Raw genomic sequence first — 21508 nt, forward strand, 5'->3', positions numbered from 1 at the left:
CGCTACAACTAAACAACTGATCAAAATATCTGTCAATCAACGCTTTACCCCTCGAAGATCATCATATCCGAATGTACTCTCAAAGTTATACCCTTGTAACGGTTGTATCTCAAAGTGTTAAGAACGTAGCTTTACACTTTTCCACACCGTGCGGTATCCTATCTGAATGTACCTTCTAAGCCCCCCAACCAGGTACAGACAATCCATAGTCAAAGTCCCCATAGAATAGGATACATCGATCCTCTATAGACTGACTAAGCCGATAATGGTATACGGCCAATTCAGTCATTTCTACACCGGTACAAGTCAAAACATCTAACCAAGTATGAAACATCCCAAAGATAGGAATCTTTAAAAGTAGAGTAAGTCAGTCCCCTACTGGTCGGACCAACAAAATAAATCGATCATCTCCTAACTGATCCAATAAGAGTAAATCAATCACCTACTGATGAAACTAACTAAGGTAAATCGATACACCACTACCCAAGTCAACAAGGGTAAATCGATCCTCTACTGACCGAACTAATAGGATCACAAAACCAACTAAGATAAGTCAAACCCCAACTGTCCAAGTCAACAAGGGTAATAAGTCAAACCATAACTACACAAGTCAACCAAGTAAATCAATCCTCAACAGGAGTAAACTGATACTCTACTAACTGATTCAACATGGGTATACCGATATCATTCACTACACAACTAATGATAATCGAGACTGGTATACGACTCTACCTCTCAACCAACTAGTAGTAATAGACACTAAACTACTGGTAGTATAATATGATGAATCCCCTGAGACTGTAATCCTTGATCTCCATTAGGTCAACCGTGATCAGTGATTGACCCAACACATGCAATGCATGCTACCAACAAATAGGCATGTACTAACCAAAGAGTACTAACACATGTCATAACTAACTATCACGAGGAACAATACATACACCAACAGAAATGTATGCTAACAATATGCAAACATACCTCATATAGCCCGGGAGATGTCCTGCTGCTGCCTGGTCCCAAAACCCGAAAAGTCACATCAAGAAAATCGAATCACGAAATCCAAAAACACGAATAACAGGCATCATACCTACTCTGATACCACTAAATTGGTATCAGATAAATCTCGAAAAATCCAAAACGCATAGCAAGTATCGTAAACCTGCTCTGATACCACTAAATTGTCACGCCCCAAGGAGTCCCTGCCAGACAAAAATCCGGCAGAGTCTCCCCTGTACCAGTGACAATATGAAGCATCACTACAAGCAAAATACATCAGCCACATGCGGCTGGAATATTTATATACACAACCACGCAGTTATAATAACAGCCCTCACGGCTGGAATGAAACAATTACAACCACGCAGTTATATATAAAACAGCCCACACGGCTGTACCAAAAACCAACACAGTGGAAAAACGAAAACGGAAAGCCCACACAAGACAAATAGATACAATGCATGCCAGTACGGCTTAAACACAAATACAACACCAAAAGAATAAGATAGCCACATGGCTAAACACAAATACAATGTCACGAATAAGAAAAGAATATACAATAGAAAACGAACACAGTCTTCGGATGTGACGTAGGACCCGGCAGACAGGATACTCCGAGCGACACCAACCATCTACAGGCTACCTGAAAACATAAATGTATACATGCGGTGGTGAGTATAGGTAACTCAGCGGGTAATAGAAAAGATAGTGCATGGTCCATAAACAACATGGAGATCACAAGTATACAGTCTCAGTAGGGAATAAGAACATGATCATACTATCATGATCAATGCATCTGAACATACCTGACATAATAACCTGACATAAACTGTACAAACCACAACTAGCATAATGACAGATACATACCCAATCTGGAATCGACACATGGTACAATGATCAGTAAACTCACCGGATCTGCAACAGACATACCCCTGACACCTGTGCAATATAAATACGACTGCATATACATGTAAAATAAATGACATGTATGCAGCATGACAACCATATGCAACAATCATATCGCAAACAAATGCAACATACCACAAACACATGCAACTAGTATCTAGTAGGCATGTATGCAAATATAACCCCCAGATGCACCGTGCATCATATGCAAAAGTGCATGCATGATCCATGGTCACCCCCGCCACCTCTCCGAACACCACGACCCCTGTATGGCCGAGAGGCTTGGGTCTGTGACGACTGTACTACCCTCCAGCCCACTATATAGTGGTCGAGGCGGACAGTCCGCTAATAGCTATCTAGCTAAATAGCATCAGGGTCCCTGACTGCTCACAACGCCGGATCTCACTAAACCTCGTGACCGGGTGGCACGACAGGACGAGCGGCAACTGCTCCAGCTACCACTACCCATGAGTGGCCGAGTGTGCGGCGCTAAACCAAACCAACTGACGACTCTCTCACCACAAGGGAGACAATGGTCATCAGATGCAATGAATGATGAACATGATATATATATAAAATCATCATCCATGCAATAACTCCAAACCTCATAAATACCTCCAACATGAGTATAATCATCATGATACCTCCACGTATCCCACCAAACATATGTACACACTACACATGTATAATCAACCAAAAATCTCCAATAATCCCACCAGACACATGTACACAAAAGATAAGTACAATCAACATGTATCCTCCAATAACAATACAACAGACATGTGTATATACTCTAAACATACAATCAACACAACTCCTCCAAAAGTACATGACAAATACGCATGTACACACCACATGTAAATGCACGGTCAACTAGATGACTCCTACAACACATACCCATCTATGTACAGTCCACATCATATACCCAATCAGCATGGGAATACCAACAACCCGACAATCCCTACAAGCCATACTCTACACGTGTAATCACAACAGAGTAGATATCAAGAGTGGAGACTGTATATGAATTAAAATAGATCATCACAAGGGTCAAGCATTAGTATCATGCAGAAAAAACAGCAACCGATCATGATATAAGATAAAGCAGCCTAATTCATCCAATAATATCCATGCACTAAGTACAAGAAAATCTACATAGAGGCCAAGGAAGAAATACCCGCCTTTATCTGTCGATCATGATAACATAAATCCCACATCGTGATGAACATCCCACATCAAAGTCCTGTATAAATCAATAGATATATTTCATTTAGCTAAATTCATATGAATCAAACAGCTAAATAAAAGCCTAACCCAATTAGGATCACTCCAACTAAATCTGATCTCTGATTAATCCTCCAAACAATCCTCAATCAATCCAACACATACCAATAACGATCATGTTTAACTCCAACTAGTGATCCAAATCCAATACGATATTAAATCCAACATAACAACCTACCCTAATTCATCCATTAATCAACCTCATTATAAACCCCTTCTAAATCCACCGATCACAATTTATCCAAGCACCCACAAATCACAAAATCTCCAACATAATACAATACCAATCCTTATCAATTCATCAACACCAATAATGATCATGTATCTATCTGTATAAATCATTCACCGAATAACCATTATAGATTAACTCCAAAACAACTTGAATAAATTTCTACAATCCATCACTACTAAACCAATCCACCACATAATGATATCAACCCACAATAATCTATCATTAAAATCAAATCTCCACCATAAATCCACATCTACCTATATCACCATCAACAACTAACCAAACCACCACATAATAACACATACTAAAGCTAGTATCAATATATTCATTGACTGGATCAATGTTAACCATAAAAACTAACCTTAATAGCCTTCCTCATTCAATCCTCAGCTGAAGAAGAATCGCCACAGCAAATCCAGCCCCCCTTAAATCTGCCACCGAAATTCCAGGACATGAAATCAGCCCAACAAGATAACCAAGAAAGAACTCCTCCTGCTATCAATCAAAGTCTACATACTTACCCTAAATCCAGATCTGAAATCACACAAAGAAGGATCCCTCCAACTACCGTGATGTTGATCCAGGACAAGGAAGGGCAGCGGCAGTGCTAGGGCATGATTTAGTGATCGGAGGAAGGAACTAGGGCAATGGTCCTCGTTGATCCATAGAGAATCCGATGATAAGGAAGCAGTTAGGGCTCGGGTGTTGGCGTGGATCAGTGCTGGCGATTGACAGCATCAACACCGTGGATTGCAGTGCTCCTAGCCGAGAGAGGAGAGGAGATGCCACCCCTACTAGTAGCGGCACTGATCGAGGTCCCCAAGCGAGATGGAGAGTTAGCCCTAACCTCCCCTTTGCGTCGATCCTTCCTCCGACGACAGCGGCACGGCGTCGGGCGGTGTCCACCGAAATTGGGCAGAAACGATGCAAGAACAGCTAGGGCACGACCAATAAATCGAGGGAGAGAGAGACATGGTAAGCCAACCCTCGGATAATCGCAACACCGAGCTTCACCGGCGACTGCTGTGGCATAGCGTCGGGCGATGGCGTGAGGAGGCGCGGTTGGCGATCTAGGGCAGAGTTACGAGAGGGGGAGAAGGCTCAGCCGAGACACGCTGGAGAAAGAGATTGTTGCTGACGGTGGGCTCGCGGCGACCGGCGATCAGGCAAGGAGAGAGCGCGAGAGAGGAAGGGGAGTTTCGGGCAGAAGGAAATCGGGGAGGAAGAGAATAAGAATCGGGGGAAAAATTTAGGGAAATTGGGATTTAAACCTAGATTTGATTAATTAAAGTCTAAGTCCATTCCTAAATCAACTCCCACTTAATTAGGTATCCAAATAGGTCTCCTTTGTTCCCCGAATCCATCTCCTCAAAACGGATCATACGGACTCCGTTTAAATCCCGAAAAATTTCTAAAAATTCTGGAAAAATCCAATAAAATTTTTCCCGTCCAATAATATTTATTATTTAATTTTCTGATATCTTACATAAGAAGTAACGGCCTAGAAGAGTTTTAAACCTAAGACTAAGCATGCTAAGATTTTTCCTAAGACAAGATATGAAGCTAAAATGTTATGACATGATTGTATGTTAGTTATGAATCTTATTTCATGCCTATGAAGGTTCGGTTATGATGAGATTTGAATGTCTAGGAAAGTTGAAATCAAGGCTAGGAGGCTCATGACCTTCTTGATAAAATAATATGAAACTAGTTGATGTTTTTATGGTTGCTTGTTACATAGAATTTTGGTTATATATAACTTTCGGCCACACCAAGTTTTGAAAGCTAGGATGTGTAGATTTGTAACTAAATTTACTCATGTTGTTCCTTGTTATGATACCATGAAAATTGCGTAGGGTTTCCATGCTTTTAGGCCATATGAAAAACAAAATCAAGCTTATATGTTTCGGCCACCTTTGGATTAAAGGCGTAGGAAAATTAGAACCCAACTTATATATGTTCATGATGTTTCTTGTGGTAAGTACTATGAAAGGTAGTTGTGTTTTCCATGCTCTTATGCCACTAGAAACTTAGTTTCATGCTTGATAGGTTTCGGCCAATACTAGAGTAAAGGCCTAGAGAAATTTTGAAACCAACTTACATATGTTCATAATGTTTCTTGTGATAAGTACTATGAATTGTAGTTGTGGTTACCATGCTCTTATGCCACTAAAAACCTAGTTCCATGAGTTATAGGTTTCGACCACCTTGAGTTAAGGGGTCTAGGAAGCTTGAAATTTAAAACAAATATGCTTATGTTGTCCCTCATGAAAATGTATAAGATATTGGCTTAAGGTTCAACACTTCCATGCTACTTGTAACCTAGAATGAGACATGTTAGGGTTCGGCCATGATAAGATTAGGAGCTTAAGGAACTTAGAACCCAAACTAAATATGCTTAAGTAGTTCCTTATGAAATATGATATGATATGAGTTTAGGGTTACATGTTGCATGTTTGCTTAGAATTGATTTCTCTTCATGAAAGGTTTCGGCCATGAAAGAATTAGAAACCTAGGAGGGCTTAAAAAATTTAGGTTAACATGCTTATGACCTTTCTTATGTTAGTATGTGAAGATATCATGAGATTTTTATGTTTGTATGTTGTCTAGAGATCATGCCTCTACTCATGACTTTCGGCCATATGGGTTTAGTGACCTAGATATACCTCACATGCTATGAATGAATCAAGAGATGATATGTAATGATTCCATGAATGGTTATGTCTTTTTATGATATGTGATATGTTCTTTCATGTATGCTTATAACCCATGTATGTGCTATGTGCTCAAATATGCTTATTTTATGATATGATAAAATGGTACGTTCGTTATGCAAACCTATGATTCATGCATGTGCTGTGTGCCCATATGTGCATGCTTTATGATATGATAAGTGATATGTTCATGATGTATGCCATGATTCATGCATGTGCTGTGTGCCCATATATGCATGCTTTATGATAAGTGATATGTTCATGATGTATGTTATGATTCATGCATGTGCTGTGTGCCCAAATATGCATGTTTTAAGATATGTTAAGAAATATGATATGCATGAAATGATAAGAACTATGATATGTAAGGCATGCTACTTTACTTTATGTATGGCTTGTACCAAGGGTGGGCTCCATAAGCTCCCCGGGGTCGATGGACTACGAAACGGGCCTCGTTAGGGATGAGCTCCTAAGTGCCCCTAGGTCGATGGACTAAGAAACGGGCCTAGTATGTATGCCTTGTAGGGTTCAAGACTTGCTACCTTGGACCTACATAGGACGCGCGCATTTATGTATGTGGTACAAGCCGGGGGGCCCCAATCATGTTGAGATTATGTTTAAGTATGTATTGTATAAGTTTTCAAAAGACATGTTGCATATGTTGCATGATATATGTTAGGAGTTTACCATGCTTATACTTTATGATTATGCCATGATAGTTATGATGATGTTATACTATGACAGGATACGTTTGATGATCATGTTATGTTATGCCATGATACTTTATGTTATGTTACGATATGCCATGATATGCTCTTGACATGATACATTTGTCTTTATGCCTTATGACTTGTGATTTTAATATGCTTTACGGTTTTTGTGAGTAGGAAAGGAACTTACTGAGCCATGAGTGCTCACAGCTTACTTTCTTGTACCACAGATAAAGGCAAGGAATGGATGTACTAGGGGAGCAGCAGGAGGGGCTAGAAAGATGTGTGCAGTAGTGGACTGGCTAAAAGAAATGACCTGCTTTTGTTTAATAAGAAATTTGCCATGTTGATGTTTTTTACTTTATGACTCCATGACCTTAAGTATGTGTTTGGGTATTAAGACTCAAAATTTATGATAGGTATGCTATGTGGTTCTTTTATGTCTATGGTGAATTTTTAAGTAAGAAAATGTTTTTAAATTCTCTAAGTAAGACTTCCGCTGTGTTTAAGTATGTATGTGTCGCAAGTAACCCCCGTCACCTTAGCAGGAGGGGCGGGGCGTTACACGGCTAGTACAGTCTTTCACCTAGTTCGCGACACCAGGACTTTCCACCTAGGGTTACCACCCCCTAGGACTTTTGCCTGAAGCCATCGACCTTCCAAGACTTTCCGCATAGGGTTACCACCCCCTATGACCTAGGGTTACCGCCCCCTAGGGTTTTCCCTTTGCCTAACTGCAGCTAGGACTTTTCTCCACCTAGGGTTACCGCCTCCTAGGACCTAGGGTTACCACCCCCTAGGTTTTCACCTGCCTAACCGCAGTTAGGACTTTCCTGAAACACTCATTCAATATGTTAGATAACAACACGACTTAACTTTGAACCCTTTGCCATTATCAAAACTTGGGTTCGATTGTCGGATGCTTCCCGCACCAACAATCTCCCCCTTTTTGATTATGGCAACCCAAATTCAAAGTTAAGTAAAACAAATGCATAAGTATATTAAAAAGTTTTAAGTGAGCAAGCTTAAGTATATAAATTCAAATGAACGCCTAACTTAAGCTAACACTTAAACTTTTGTGATCCCCCTTAATACAGGGTTTCCTTTTTGAATAAAGTTTTACTTTTGAATTACCTACTCTCCCCCTTAATAAAACACTTTTTACTTTTGATTTTTACTTTTGATTTTGAATGATTTTGAATTAATGATTTTGAATTTCCTACTCTCCCCCTTTGCCATATATCAAAAAATAAGCCAGTCGGAAAGCATGTTTTAAGTTTTTAGAAAAAAATAGTTTTAGTCTTTGGAAAAATGCTTGTGAAACACTTAGCTAGTAACTGAAAAATTTGTTAGTTATTTTTCTCCTAAGTTAAAAAGGCTAATTTATGGATGACTTGAAGGATGGCTTTAGCCTCTTTGTAAACTTAGTTGGTTTTAGAGGAAAAGAGAAAAAAATATGTAACTAAGTTTAGAAAAACTTAGCTAGATTTTAAAGAATTTTGGAGGCAAATTATTTTGAAAGCTCTTTTTACTTGGCAAAAAATTTTTTTGAAAGCCATGAGTTAAATTTTGCAAGTAAAGGAATATGCTTTTAATACTTTTAGCTAAGTATAGAATGAATCTAATAGGTAACTCAACAAAAATTCATAAAGATGGCTAAGTTTGAAAGTTGCTATATGAGTCACTTAGCTGAGCCTTTTGCAAACATTAAATTTTGAAAATATAGCTTAAGTGAAAAAGGGACTTAGCTTAATTTTGAATAAAATAATACTTATTTTTGAAAAAGAACTTGTTAATTTTTAGGTTGAAGAGAGAGAGTAGCTAAAATTTTAGGTTATTTATTCAGTTAGTCCTTAAGTCCAAGCATGAGTTAAGTTTAAATAACAATCAAATTATCTAATTGGTGTTGATTAGGTATCAGAGCCCTAAACTTTAAAGATTTTTAAAATAATTTTGAAGGATTTTTCAAATAATTTTGAAATGAAGTTTAAAAAGATTTTTAAAATGATTTTGAAAGTTTTTTCAAATAATTTGTAATTTTTGAAAATAATTTTGAAATTGAGTTTAAAAGATTTTTGAAGTAATTTTTGAAAATAATTTTGAAATTGAGTTTAAAAGATTTTTGAAGTAATTTTGAAAATAATTTTTCAAATAATTTTGAAATGAAGTTTTAAAAGATTTTTAAAATGATTTTGAAAGATATTTCAAATAATTTTGAAATGAAGTTTTAAAAGATTTTTAAAATGATTTTGAAAGAATTTTCAAATAATTTTGAAATGAAGTTTTAAAAAGATTTTTAAAATGATTTTGAAAGATTTTTCAAATAATTTTGAAATGAAGTTTTAAAAATATTTTTATAATGATTTTGAAAGATTTTTCAAATAATTTTGAAATGAAGTTTTAAAAGATTTTTAAAATGATTTTGAAAGATTTTTCAAATAATTTTGAAATGAAGTTTTAAAAGATTTTTAAAATAATTTTGAAATGAAGTTTTAAAAAGATTTTTAAAATGATTTTGAAATAATTTTGAAAGAATAATATTAATTAAGAATTTAATTATAGAATTATAGTAACGAATTTAATTTTGAAATTTTAAATTTCTTAGTCATCTCACCCGATCTAAGTTTTCAATCAGGTAATCCTATAATTGTTGTGAGATGAATTGAAGTTCAATTTAAGGGTTTGGTTTAACTTTGTGTTAGATTCAGGTTTAGCTTTGGGTTCAACAAATAAGCATTCTTTGGATAAAATTCTGGGCTATGGTGAGTCACAAGGAACTCATTAAAGTAACCATGCCTTCGAGGTTTTCCAAATAGTCCTACCCATTGAACTTAATACTAAACTTTGGTCTAACTAGTTAGGATCCATTTAAGGGGTCAGTTCCACTTGGCCAAATGCACTAGGTCAAAGCCATATCTTCCTAGACAAGCGATGCCCAACTTCCCTAACGTACTATCATCCAAAAACTTCACTGGTACCGTGGATCAAGTTAAACCTAGTCCATTTTATCTAACCTTAATTACCCTGCCGGGTAGTCTACTCTTGTTTACCCATTTCGGGTAGATTAGGTTCAGTTACCCTGTCGGGTAGTTCAGTTGGGGGTGCCAGCGAGTCTAGATCCTCCATCTATTTTTATTTAACTTAAGTTAAAATTTACTTTTAATTTTGAATTAATTTTGAATTTAATTTCGAATTTAATTTAATTTCAAATTTTTAATTGAATTTTGAATTTTGAATTTAATTTCAAATTTAATTTGAATATTAATTTGAATTATGTTCTTAATATTGTTTTTCTATTAGCTCCCCCTGGATCATAACCTCGATATGGTCTATCAAGGTAATAGACTTGATCCTTGGGGACCCAATAGTGACCAGTTCCAACTTGATTAACCAAGTTGGATTTTGGCACCCATGCTTGGAGAATTTTTCTATTATTTCTATTAACTAGCGATAAATATGATTTGTATTTTATTTTAGTTTTAAATCCAAGTCCAGTTTTGTTGTAAACAGCTCGCTGTTTTCCAAGAATCAAATCCAGATTCTTGGAGTCCAAGGTGAACCATTCCAACGTGTCCTTGAGTTCTTTAATTTGAGCTTTCAAATTGAAATTTTCTTCCTCAAGTTGTTGGACTTGAGTTGAACTTCCAATTTGAACTGACTCAGTTAAAGAACTCGAGTCAGTCGCTTCCTTAAGAGTTGTTACCTCCTTTTAGAGCGACTTAACCCGGACGTTGGATTTAGCCAACTTTTTTTACTAAGTAAGGTAATAATTCATGCAAGTTATCTAATTGAAATTCTGCGAGTAGTGAACTTACAGTGGGTTTTAGTCCTTCGGAAATGAATGCGGATTCGTGGCTTCGATCAGACTCAGTCTCGGATTCGCTCTCGGTTTCTGACTTATACTCGGACTCAGTTTCCGCCACGGTTGCTAGTACTAGTAGAGCGAGGAAGCTCGACGGTTCTTCTACGTCGGACCCGGATTCATCTGAAGACTCAGACCATATCTTTTCCTCTGTCTTACTTGTACCTGCAACCATCGTAATACCTTCCTCGGCCGAAGTAGTATTATTCTGCTCATCTAATTCAAATAAATCATTTATTAAATTATGCTTACTTAGTTGAGCGTCAAAAGTGCCCTCGTGTAGTTTCATCAACTTTTGCCACAACTCTTTTGCACTTGCGAAGGGGCCGATGCGGTTCAGTTCTTCATTGGTTAGGCCACATTACAGCATGCAGGTTGCTTTGGCATCGGCTTCAACTTTTTTCATTGTGCTAGAATCCCAGTTGATGCATGAGATAAGTTCTCCGGTGTCGTCACGTGGAAGTTCGAGTCCGGTCTAGATGATGATCCACATCTCGACTTGCGTCTTGAGGTGGTATTCCATCCGGTTCTTCCAATATCCAAAGTCCTCGCCATAAAAGAGCGGCGGTCAGACGGTGCAAAATCCTTCTTGGAATGTCATTTTAAAAGAACCTTGCACATAAAAAATAGCAAAAAAAATGTACCAGGACTTGATCCTGGATTAGCAGTGTGGTATGGAAGGATAGAAATAGAAGTTCACCAATTTCGAGAAAAAATAATAAAATAATAATAAAATATTATTAAAAAATATTTAAAAAATATTATTTTAAATTTTGCCAAATTCAATATTTTATCAATACTAATAAACCGTGAAAGGATGAAAATGAATTTTTCGAAAATAATTTTAGAGGGAAAAAACGAAAGGCGTAAGGTTTTATTTTTACCCTATACAAACGACAAAGCCACGAAAAATGCTTGAATGGTGGTTGCACCAGTTCAAAGCGATCCCGCTCTGATACCAATTGTCGGATCGAGACTGCACTAGAGGGGGGTGAATAGCGCTCGTGGCTAAATCGTTCGTTTATCGGAATCGTAAATCGTACGAGAAAGTAACAGAGTAATAAGCAGCGGAATAAAAATAGTCAAACACAGAGACACAGGGAAGATTTACTTCGTTTGGAGCCTAAGGCGACTCCTACTCGAAGGCCCGCGATCCTTGATCGCTTTCGGTGGGCAACAACTATAAGCTCGATAAGAATTACAAATTACAATGAAAGTATTGATATAACTTTGTACCGAAAACTTAAGAAAAAAGAAAATTGGAGCTCCGGGTCGTCGGAATGTCGCAACAGCACTTCGGAATGACTTTGTTAGCAGCACGTTGAAGAAGGAAAGCCTGGAACTTGATTGATTGAAGTGCTGGTCGAAACCCCCTTATAAAGGGTGTTCAAGGCGCCTTGAAGGCTGTTCAAGGCGCCTCCATGCTGCCGAGTCCTCCGCGTGGATGAAACTTGAACTGGTCGAACTTCATCTGTTTAAGGCACCTTATACCCTGCTCAAGGCGCCTTCCAAGGCGCCTTATACCCCCTTCAAGGTGCCTCCATTGAAGCTTCGTAGCCAGATCAGCTTTTGCACCCGAGGCGCCTCCAAGCTCCATGAAGGCGCCTCGGACACTGTTCATCAAAGGCTTTAGGTTGCTCCTTTGCACCTGCAAGATACGTTAGTCCCAAACACTATTCTACAACACAAAGTTAGCACAATAATTATGATAAATGAAGTATAGACCGTCTTCGGACTGTCCGAGTCTGACTTCAGGTTTCCGACCAAAAACCCTAGGTCGACTCGACGCCTACTGTTCCCTCTATGGGGAACGAGTCCTCACCTACTCCACTCAGAAGATTTACCTGTTGCCAGTGTGATCCTCTAGATCGACTGGACTTTTGCTCAGCACTCGACGCTTCCAGACATTCTGCTGGACATCCGCTTCCCGGCTAGTCCAGTCTTTTACCTGGTTCGCGACACCAGGACTTTCCACCTAGGGTTACCACCCCCTAGGACTTTTGCCTAAAGCCATCGACCTGCCAAGACTTTCCGCATAGGGTTACCACCCCTATGACCTATGGTTACCGCCTCCTAGGGTTTTCCCTTTGGCTAACCGCAGTTAGGACTTTTCTCCACCTAGGGTTACCGTCCCCTAGGACCTAGGGTTACCACCCCCTAGGTTTTCACCTGCCTAACCGCAGTTAGGACTTTCCTGAAACACTCATTCAACATGTTAGATAACAACACGACTTAACTTTGAACTCTTTGCCATTATCAAAACTTGGGTTCAATCGTCGGATGCTTCTCGCACCAACAATTATTTGTTCTGGTGCATTGGTAGGCAATTTATATACTTTAAATCCAATTTCTCCCACAAAGCAAAATATTGAAATTAATAACACATATTCTAACTCTAATAAGAGAAAAGAACCTTCGGAAATGAACCAAACGCATCTTTGGCATCTAAGGCTTGGTCATATTAACTTAAGTAGAATTCAAAGGCTTGTAGTCGATGGACTCTTAGGTCCATTAGAGTTGGAAAACTTTCCAACATGTGAATCCTGCTTGGAAGGTAAAATGACCAAGAGACCTTTTAAGGTCAAGGGGTATATTGCCAAAGAAGCGTTAGAACTAGTTCATTCTGATTTGTGTGGTCCTATGTCTATCTAGACTAGAGGTGGTTTTGAATATTTTGTCTCTTTTATAGACGATTATTCAAGATATGGATACATTTACCTGATGCGCCGTAAGTCTGAGTGCTTTGATAAGTTCAAAGAGTACAAGGCTGATGTGGAGAAACCTCTAGGTAAAAGTATCAAGACACTACCACTTGTGAAAAATGACTTTTTACTTCGCCACAATTTACTTCATCAATTTAAATATACGAAGTAAAAGTGTATAAGCAACTTCGCTGAAAAAATCGACGAAGTATATACAAATATAGACTTCGCAGATTTAAAAACATGGGCTTCGCTTTAAACTGAAATAAGCTATTACATTGGAAAGTTGTTAAATACCGAAGTAGTAACATCGTGAATACAATTTTTAGTGTTTACTCCGAAGTAATAGTACAAGAGTTAACTTTTATTTTGAGACCACTTTTATTTCCCCCCACTTTTTCATTTTCTTGGGTTAGGGCTCCCCTCTGCCGAAATTGAGTTGTTGGACCTCCTCTTCCTTCCCCTTCATTTCAGTCCTCTCCACTCCCCCTTGTTAGGGCTTCCGATTTGGAGTCTTAGGCAACAGAGACGAAGGTTTCCTCGTTAGGGCTTCCGAAATAAGGTTTGGCAACTTGAACTTTCTTACGCAGGGTTTAGGTTGCAAGTGTTTGAGATATACCGTATGTTTTCAATTTGACAGAGTTGGCGGAAGGCTGAGGTCCAGGTTTCTTTCCTTCGATTTCTTTTTCTTATTCTTCTTCTTTTTCTCCTCCTTTATTTTGCAAAATCATGTTTTAGACGGTCTCCAATTTATTGTAGGTTTGGTGCTATTCTTCCAACAAAGACAAGTGTTTGGAATTTTTTTTTGCTTTTTTTTTTCAGTCTCTGTGTTTACGAGGTCATTACCTAAAGGGCTGATTCATGTGCTTTCTTGGAGTAGATACTTCTGTTTTCGGTTGTTCTTTATTTGGTTTGTTGTTGTGGATCGTGTATTGTGGGATTGCTTTTTGTTGTGAAAGTTTATACCAATTAAAATTGTTGGTTTTTGATGTAGAAGAATGCATTTCAGCTGCACAAATATAGATTTTTATTGAGCACTGACAATACTTCATGAGATTTATGAGTCATCCCATGCTTTCGTTCTTTATATATCCACATATTGTACAAAATACGCATTATTTTTCTTCATGATGAGTAGAAAATATTGACAGCTGTTGGAATGAGTATAAAATACGGAACTGTGCTCGATATGAATTTGACTACCTTTTTGCAGTCTTACTCTAACTTTCGCTTAACATATATGTAGTATCTTCAGGTTTTGATCAAAGAACACATTGAGCTAGCGGTAAATAATTTTAGCACGATAATTCTGAAGAAGTTTCTTGGGATTCTGTTGTACTATAATGGATAAATCCTGGATTTACTTAGATAGGAGGTCCAAAGAGTATGAGGAGGGTGTGGAACAATTATTAGAAGTTGTTTGCAGAATCCACATATCGACCCCAATTTAATTCATTGTCCTTGTTGCAAATGTATGAATCTTAAAAAGGGAGCGGTTATGTGGATTCGGGAGCATCTTTACTTCAATGGTTTCAGTAAAAATTATTTGAATTGGATTTGGCATGGTGAGGCTGCGGAGAATGATAGATTAAATTCGAGTGTCAACCAACAGGCAACTGATAATTGTCATGATGATTTTGAAACTGTTAATTTGTGTGAGGCAGCGTATGATAACCATACAGAAAATCCAGAAGCATTTATGAAGTTTTTGGAGGAAGCAGAGAAGCCACTGTATAAGGGATACAAACGTTACACAAAGTTGAGTGCACTTGTAAAACTATACAATACCAAAGCAAGGCATGGGATGAGTGATGCTCTATTTTCAGATCTACTAGCAGATTTTGGGGACATGCTGCCAGATAACCACAATCTGCCATCGTCAATTTATGAAGCAAAGAAGACGTTGAGTTGTTTGGCTTTGAGTCATGAAAATATTCATGCTTGTTCCAATGATTGCATCTTTTATAGGAAACAATATAAAGACTGCGTAAGCTGCCCGAAATGTGGCTTATCAAGATGGAAGCTAACCAAGAAAAATGTTGAGAAGAAAGGTGTTCCTACCAAAGTGGTTTGGTATTTCCCTCCCATACCAAGATTTAAGCGCATGTTTAAATCTTTAGAAACTTCCAGAAATTTAACATGGCATGCAGATAGCACAAGAGTTGTTGGTCAGTTACGCCATCCAGTTGATTCACCGTCATGGAAATTGGTGGATCATATGTGGCCCGACTTTGGAAGTGAGGCAAGAAATATTCGCTTGGCACTTGCAGCCGATGGAATTAATCCTCACAGCAATCTTAGTAGTCGCTACAGTTGCTGGCCAATCATGCTGGCCACATATAATTTGCCTTCATACATGTGCATGTAAAGGAAATTCATCATGCTAACGATGCTTATTTCAGGGTCGAAACAGCCTGGAAACGATATCGACGTCTACCTTGAGGTTCTAGTTGATGATTTGCAGCTGTTGTGGGAAGGAGTTGATGGAGTTTATGATGCTTATCGAAGGGAGGTTTTCACTCTTAAAGCAGTTCTTTTATGGACCATCAACGACTTTCCTGCATATGGTAACCTTAGTGGATGTACTACACATGGTTATTACGCATGCCCAATATGTGGTGAGGATACTTATGCAAAGCACTTACAAAATGGGAAGAAAATGTCATTTGCTGGGCATAGACGATTCCTACCACGATTTCATCCATATCGGAGGCAAATAAAGGAGTTTAATGGCATGGAGGAACTTGGTGAAGCAGGTAGGCCATTATCTGGAATTAAGTTGTTTGACAAGCTTTCAGACATAACATGTGAGTTTGGAAAGAAAACAAGTGTGAAGGGGAAAATAAGGAAAAAAGCAAAGGAGAATATTGTGGAAGACATTGAAGAAGAAAAGTATGTTGGAGCTACAAATTTCAGTAAATGTTGGAAGAAGAAGTCAATTTTTTTCAATCTTCCATACTGGAAATACCTACATGTTAGGCATTGTCTCGATGTTATGCACATTGAGAAAAACGTTTTCGAGTCTCTGATTAATACTTTGATGAACATCAAGGGAAAAACCAAGGACAATGTGGCAGCTAGGTTGGACATGGTTCAGATGGGAATTAGGCCTCAATTGGCTCCTAAAATTGGTGAGAAAAGAACATATCTACCTCCTGCAGCATGCTCATTCACAAAAAATGAGAGATTACAAGTATGTAGGTCATTAATGGATATAAAAGTTTCGGAAGGTTTCTCATCAAACATGAAGAATCTTGTCTGCATTGATGAGATGAAGCTGAGTAGCTTGAAATCACATGATTCTCATGTTATAATGCAGCACTTCCTGCCAATAGTCATACGTAATTCTCTGCCAAAATATGTTAGATATATTGTCATAAGATTATGCTTCTTCTTCAAAGATATTTGTTGCAAGATTATCGATGTAGCCAAGTTAGATAAGCTGCAATCTGACTTGATCGTTACACTCTGCTTATTGGAGCAGTATTTCCCCCCTTCTTTCTTCGATATCATGCTCCACTTAACAGTTCATCTTGTTCGTGAAGTCCAATTATGTGGACCAGTCTACTTCAGATGGATGTACCCATTTGAAAGATGCATGAAGGTGTTGAAAAGTTACGTAGGCAGTCGAAAATATCCGGAAGGTTGCATTGTTCGGAGATATGCAGCAGAAGAAGCAGTTGAATTTTGTTCAGAATATCTCAATGACCTTGATCCTGTTGGGGTCCCTAAATCACTACGTGACCCAAATGCAAGCATTCCTGGATTCTCAGCAAGCAATTCATCAATCATCATCCAACAAATTGATCTCCAACAAGCACACTTGACTGTTCTAGAAAATACAGAAGAAATATCTCCATACATTATGTAAGTGTACTGCATAACTAATAATTATATGTACTTGGCAGTCCATATGTATTCATGAAAATAAAACTTTAGAAGTTTACTTCTTCAGTGAACACAAATCCTTCTTAAAGACAATGTTTCCCAAAAAACAGAAAGATGCAAGGTGGATACAAGATGCTCATAATAAGAGGTTCATTGATTGGTTTCGTGCAAAGGTGATGTAGAAGATGCTAACATACAATATTTGTTAATAATTGTTTTGATCACACTAATTAATAGGAATGCATGTCAGGTGGCTGCTGAAATCGATAGTTGCAATGGTGGAATGACATCGTCATTGAGATGGCTAGCCCATGGACCATGTGTGCGAGTCTTAAAGTGTGATAGCTATGTCATAAATGACAATTTATACCAAACAAAAGAGCGGGATGATGAGAAAGTTTGTCAAAACAGTGGTGTTTCTCTACTTGCCAACACGATGCTTGTTTGTAGTGTCAAAGATAAGAATCCCGTGTTAGAGAATGTGACTTTTAATGGAGTTATTGAAGAGATATGGGAACTAGACTATCATCAATTTCAAGTTCCTCTTTTCAAGTGCGCATAGGTATCAAATGACAAAGGAATACAATACAATGATGAATGTGGCTTCACCTTAGTTAATCTGAACAAACGAGGCCACCAGAAGGATGAATTTGTGCTTGCAAGTCAAGTTAGACAAGTATTTTATGTTGCTGACCCGCTGAACAAAGGGTGGTCAATAGTGCTTCAAGTTCCAAATAGATGTTACAAGGGAGAAGAGGATCTTTGGACCAGAATTCCCGAAGCTCGACCAATTGATAATGTTGATATTCATTGTATTCCTACACATGAAGGATACTTTAGATCTTCTAAAAAGGGTTTCTTTGTAACAAACAAGAAAAAATGATGTTTTCCACTTTTATGTCATCTGCATTAATATTTATTGTTTTTACTAGTATTATTTTTACTTGTTCGTATGTGTTAATGTTATTATTTGTATCACGTCTTCTTTTATTATATTGTCACTGCAGACTTTATATACCGTTATCTCATCATTTATTTTCCTATATGCAGGGAAAAGAAAAATGCGTCCTAAAAAACAGCGAAAAATAGCAAAATATGATGAGCCACGTGTAGTTGAGGACACCGAACTACACCAAGATGCTGATGGGTTAGCAGCTGCAGAGCTATGAGGAGAGACTGAAATAGAAGAACCTCCTATTACTGGGCAGAAGAAGACTCGGGGGCCTACATCAATGTGCAGACTTATTGCTGCTGCAAGATGGGGAAAAAAGTCGACGATTGAATATGATGACATGGGACGACCTGTGTACAATGAAAATGGGAAGGCTGTTGGGTTCTTCGGGCCGCGAAAACCGCTTTTCGAGTCGCGGAAACCCCGAATCACCCATAGCCATGGATCCGTGCAAGGTAAAAATTTCGAAAAACCAAATACGAGTTTAGAAATCTTTAGATCTACTCCTAGATCTACATGTTAAGAAATTTATACCTTCGATGCGTGCCCTTTCGTAATCCCGCTCGTCCAAAGGCGCCGGATCTTGAGAGTGTCAACGTAGACACTCCTCTAATGATATCCACACGAACAAGGAGTGTCTCTCACACTCAAGGATGGAGAAGAGAACTCCAAGTGTGCTAGCACTTTCTAGAGCTCTCAGATAGGATTTAAATGGAGGGAAAAAGAAAGAAGAAAGGAAACTCTTACACTCAAGAAGTAGTCTCCTCTTTTGTGACCTTCACCCTTTCTTTCTTCTCTTGGAATACAACTCAACCACCTTCTCTCCCTTCTTGGAACCCACGACCAAAAGAGAGGAAAAAAGCAAGAGAGAGCTAAGGAGGAAGAAGATGGAATCAATGAGAATGAATTGCATTCACTCTCCTTCATGTGTGTGTAACCCCCTTCCCATTTAATGTGGCCATTAAAGAGGGGATTTGTAACCTCCATGAGGTGGCACACACATGTGCAACCATGATGATGTGGAGCATCATCAATGGTCCACCTTATGCCAACTCACAAATGAGGTGGCAAATGGTCAAGTCAAAATTGACCTTTGATCTTCCTTCTCAAATCAAGTCAAACTTGACCAAATCTCTCTCATGGTTGATCTAATCTAACCATTTGATTCAAGCCAACTTAATATAATGAATCTAATTCATTTAATTAAATTGATTCAATGAGTCATAATCCAAATTAGACTCATTGAACACATGAATCAACTTGAGTCCAACTCAATTAGCCCAATTTGGATTACTCTTAATCCAATTTGGTTCATCACATGAACCTAATCCAATTGGTTCATCACATGAACCTAATCCAATTGGTTCATCACATGAACCTAATCCAATTGGTTCATCATATGAACCTAATCTCCATCCACTTGTTCTTTGTGTGTGACCCAATAGGTTCTTGTAACGTTGGCAATGTTTCTAAACTCCTTTAGAAACATAAGCAATGAGCGACATCTAGCAATACATCATTGCTACCCAAGTTACAAGAAATGTCGAGATCCAACATCACCTTGTGACTACTAATTGTGACTCCTCACAATATGTGACATTGTCCTTCTATCCTTGACATCTAGATTGATCAATGTGAGGTATAGACCGTGTCATCCTCTAATCAATCTAAATCTTGTACTCCAAGTAGACTCACTCGATCAAATGAGCTCAACATCTAATGTTGACTCATTTGGGCATGGCCATGCACTTCGTGGTCTAACTCTATCAAGAATACTGATGTCGCTCCCGTCATATGGGAGGGATAGATCCCATCTACATCACTCACATCCCTCTGCATAATTTGTTACATACCCAGTAATCGCCTTTATAGTCCACCCTGTTACGGGTGACGTTTGACGAAACCAAAGTACATAACTCCTTATGTAGGGATCCATGGTGACTTTAGGTCAAAGGACTAATAGTCATACTAATAGCCACATGAGAAAGTATATGACACTCATATAATGATCCATGATACTTTCTCATGGCGGGTCATTCAGTATACATTCTCTAATGCATACCCATGTGTCAGCTTGATATCTCTATATCCATGACTTGTGAGATCAAGTCATCGAGCTGACCTACATGCTAGTCTTATTGTATTAACATTGTCCCTGAATGTTAATACTCGACTAGGAATGATTTAGAGTAGTGTTCCCTATATCATCTCACTATCGATTCAACCAATCGATTGATATAGGTAAGAACCTTCTACTCAAGGACGTTACTATACTTATTTTATTTGCCACTAATACAAACAAGCATAATAACCAAAACCAAATGCCTTAATATATATACAAGAATATGATATACATGAGTCCATACAATCATCAAATGATTGACTCTAGGGCTCTAACTAACAATCTCCCACTAGCACTAGTGCCAATCAGTATAGGCTCTAAGGCCTAATGACCTAGTGTGACCATCATGCTTTCTCTGTGCCAAAGCCTTGGTCAAGGGATCTGCGATGTTAGCCTCTGTAGGTACTCTACAAATCTTGACATCTCCTCTATCGATAATCTCTCGAATGAGATGGAAGCACCGTAGTATGTGCTTGGTCCGCTGGTGTGAGCGAGGTTCCTTCGCCTATGCTATAGCTCCATTGTTGTCACAATAGAGCTCAACTGGGTCAGCGATGCTAGGAACCACCCCAAGTTCAGTGATAAACTTGCGGATCCAAACTGCCTCCTTTGCTGCCTCTGATGCAGCAATATACTCGGCCTCTGTTGTAGAATCAGCTACTGTGTCCTGCTTCGAACTCTTCCAGCTCACAGCACCACCATTTAAGCAAAACACGAACCCTGACTGCGATCGGTAATCATCCTGATCGGTCTAGAAGCTGGCATCACTGTAACCCTTTACAGTTAGCTCATCATTACCTCCATATATCAAGAAATATTCTTTATTCCTTCGTAAGTACTTAAGAATATTCTTGACCGCTATCCAGTGACTTTCACCTGGATCTGACTGGTATCTGCTCGTCATGCTCAAAGCATACAAGACATCAGGTCGAGTACATAGCATGGCGTACATGATCGATCCTATGGCTGAGGCATAAGGGATCTGATCCATGCGATCTCTCTCTTCTCTAGAAGAGGGACCTTGAGTCTTCGAAAGACTCACGCCATGTGACATCGGCAGAAATCCCTTCTTGGAATTCTGCATGGCAAACCGAAGGAGTACCTTGTCAATGTATGTACTCTGACTTAGGCCAAGCAATC

At 38.5% G+C, this 21508-nt stretch overlaps 1 protein-coding gene and 1 long non-coding RNA gene across 2 annotated transcripts; one reads left to right on the forward strand and one right to left on the reverse strand.

Moving 5' to 3' along the window:
• Window positions 1-3082: 3082 nt before the first annotated feature.
• Window positions 3083-3993, reverse strand: LOC121983406. Its single transcript, XR_006112480.1, has 3 exons — window positions 3940-3993; window positions 3780-3849; window positions 3083-3145 (listed from the first exon to the last, which is right to left on the reverse strand). It is a non-coding gene; the product is annotated as an uncharacterized LOC121983406 (long non-coding RNA).
• A 10911-nt stretch (window positions 3994-14904) lies between these two features.
• Window positions 14905-18463, forward strand: LOC121979431. The gene is made up of 7 exons (XM_042531422.1): window positions 14905-15718; window positions 15809-16236; window positions 16459-17273; window positions 17362-17467; window positions 17545-17736; window positions 17857-18106; window positions 18345-18463. The coding sequence occupies exons 1-7, from the start codon at window positions 14905-14907 to the stop codon at window positions 18461-18463; spliced, it is 2724 nt and encodes a 907-aa protein (XP_042387356.1).
• Window positions 18464-21508: the final 3045 nt, after the last annotated feature.

This window comes from Zingiber officinale, chromosome 5A, assembly GCF_018446385.1.
Source record: "Zingiber officinale cultivar Zhangliang chromosome 5A, Zo_v1.1, whole genome shotgun sequence".
NCBI classification, from domain to species: domain Eukaryota; kingdom Viridiplantae; phylum Streptophyta; class Magnoliopsida; order Zingiberales; family Zingiberaceae; genus Zingiber; species Zingiber officinale.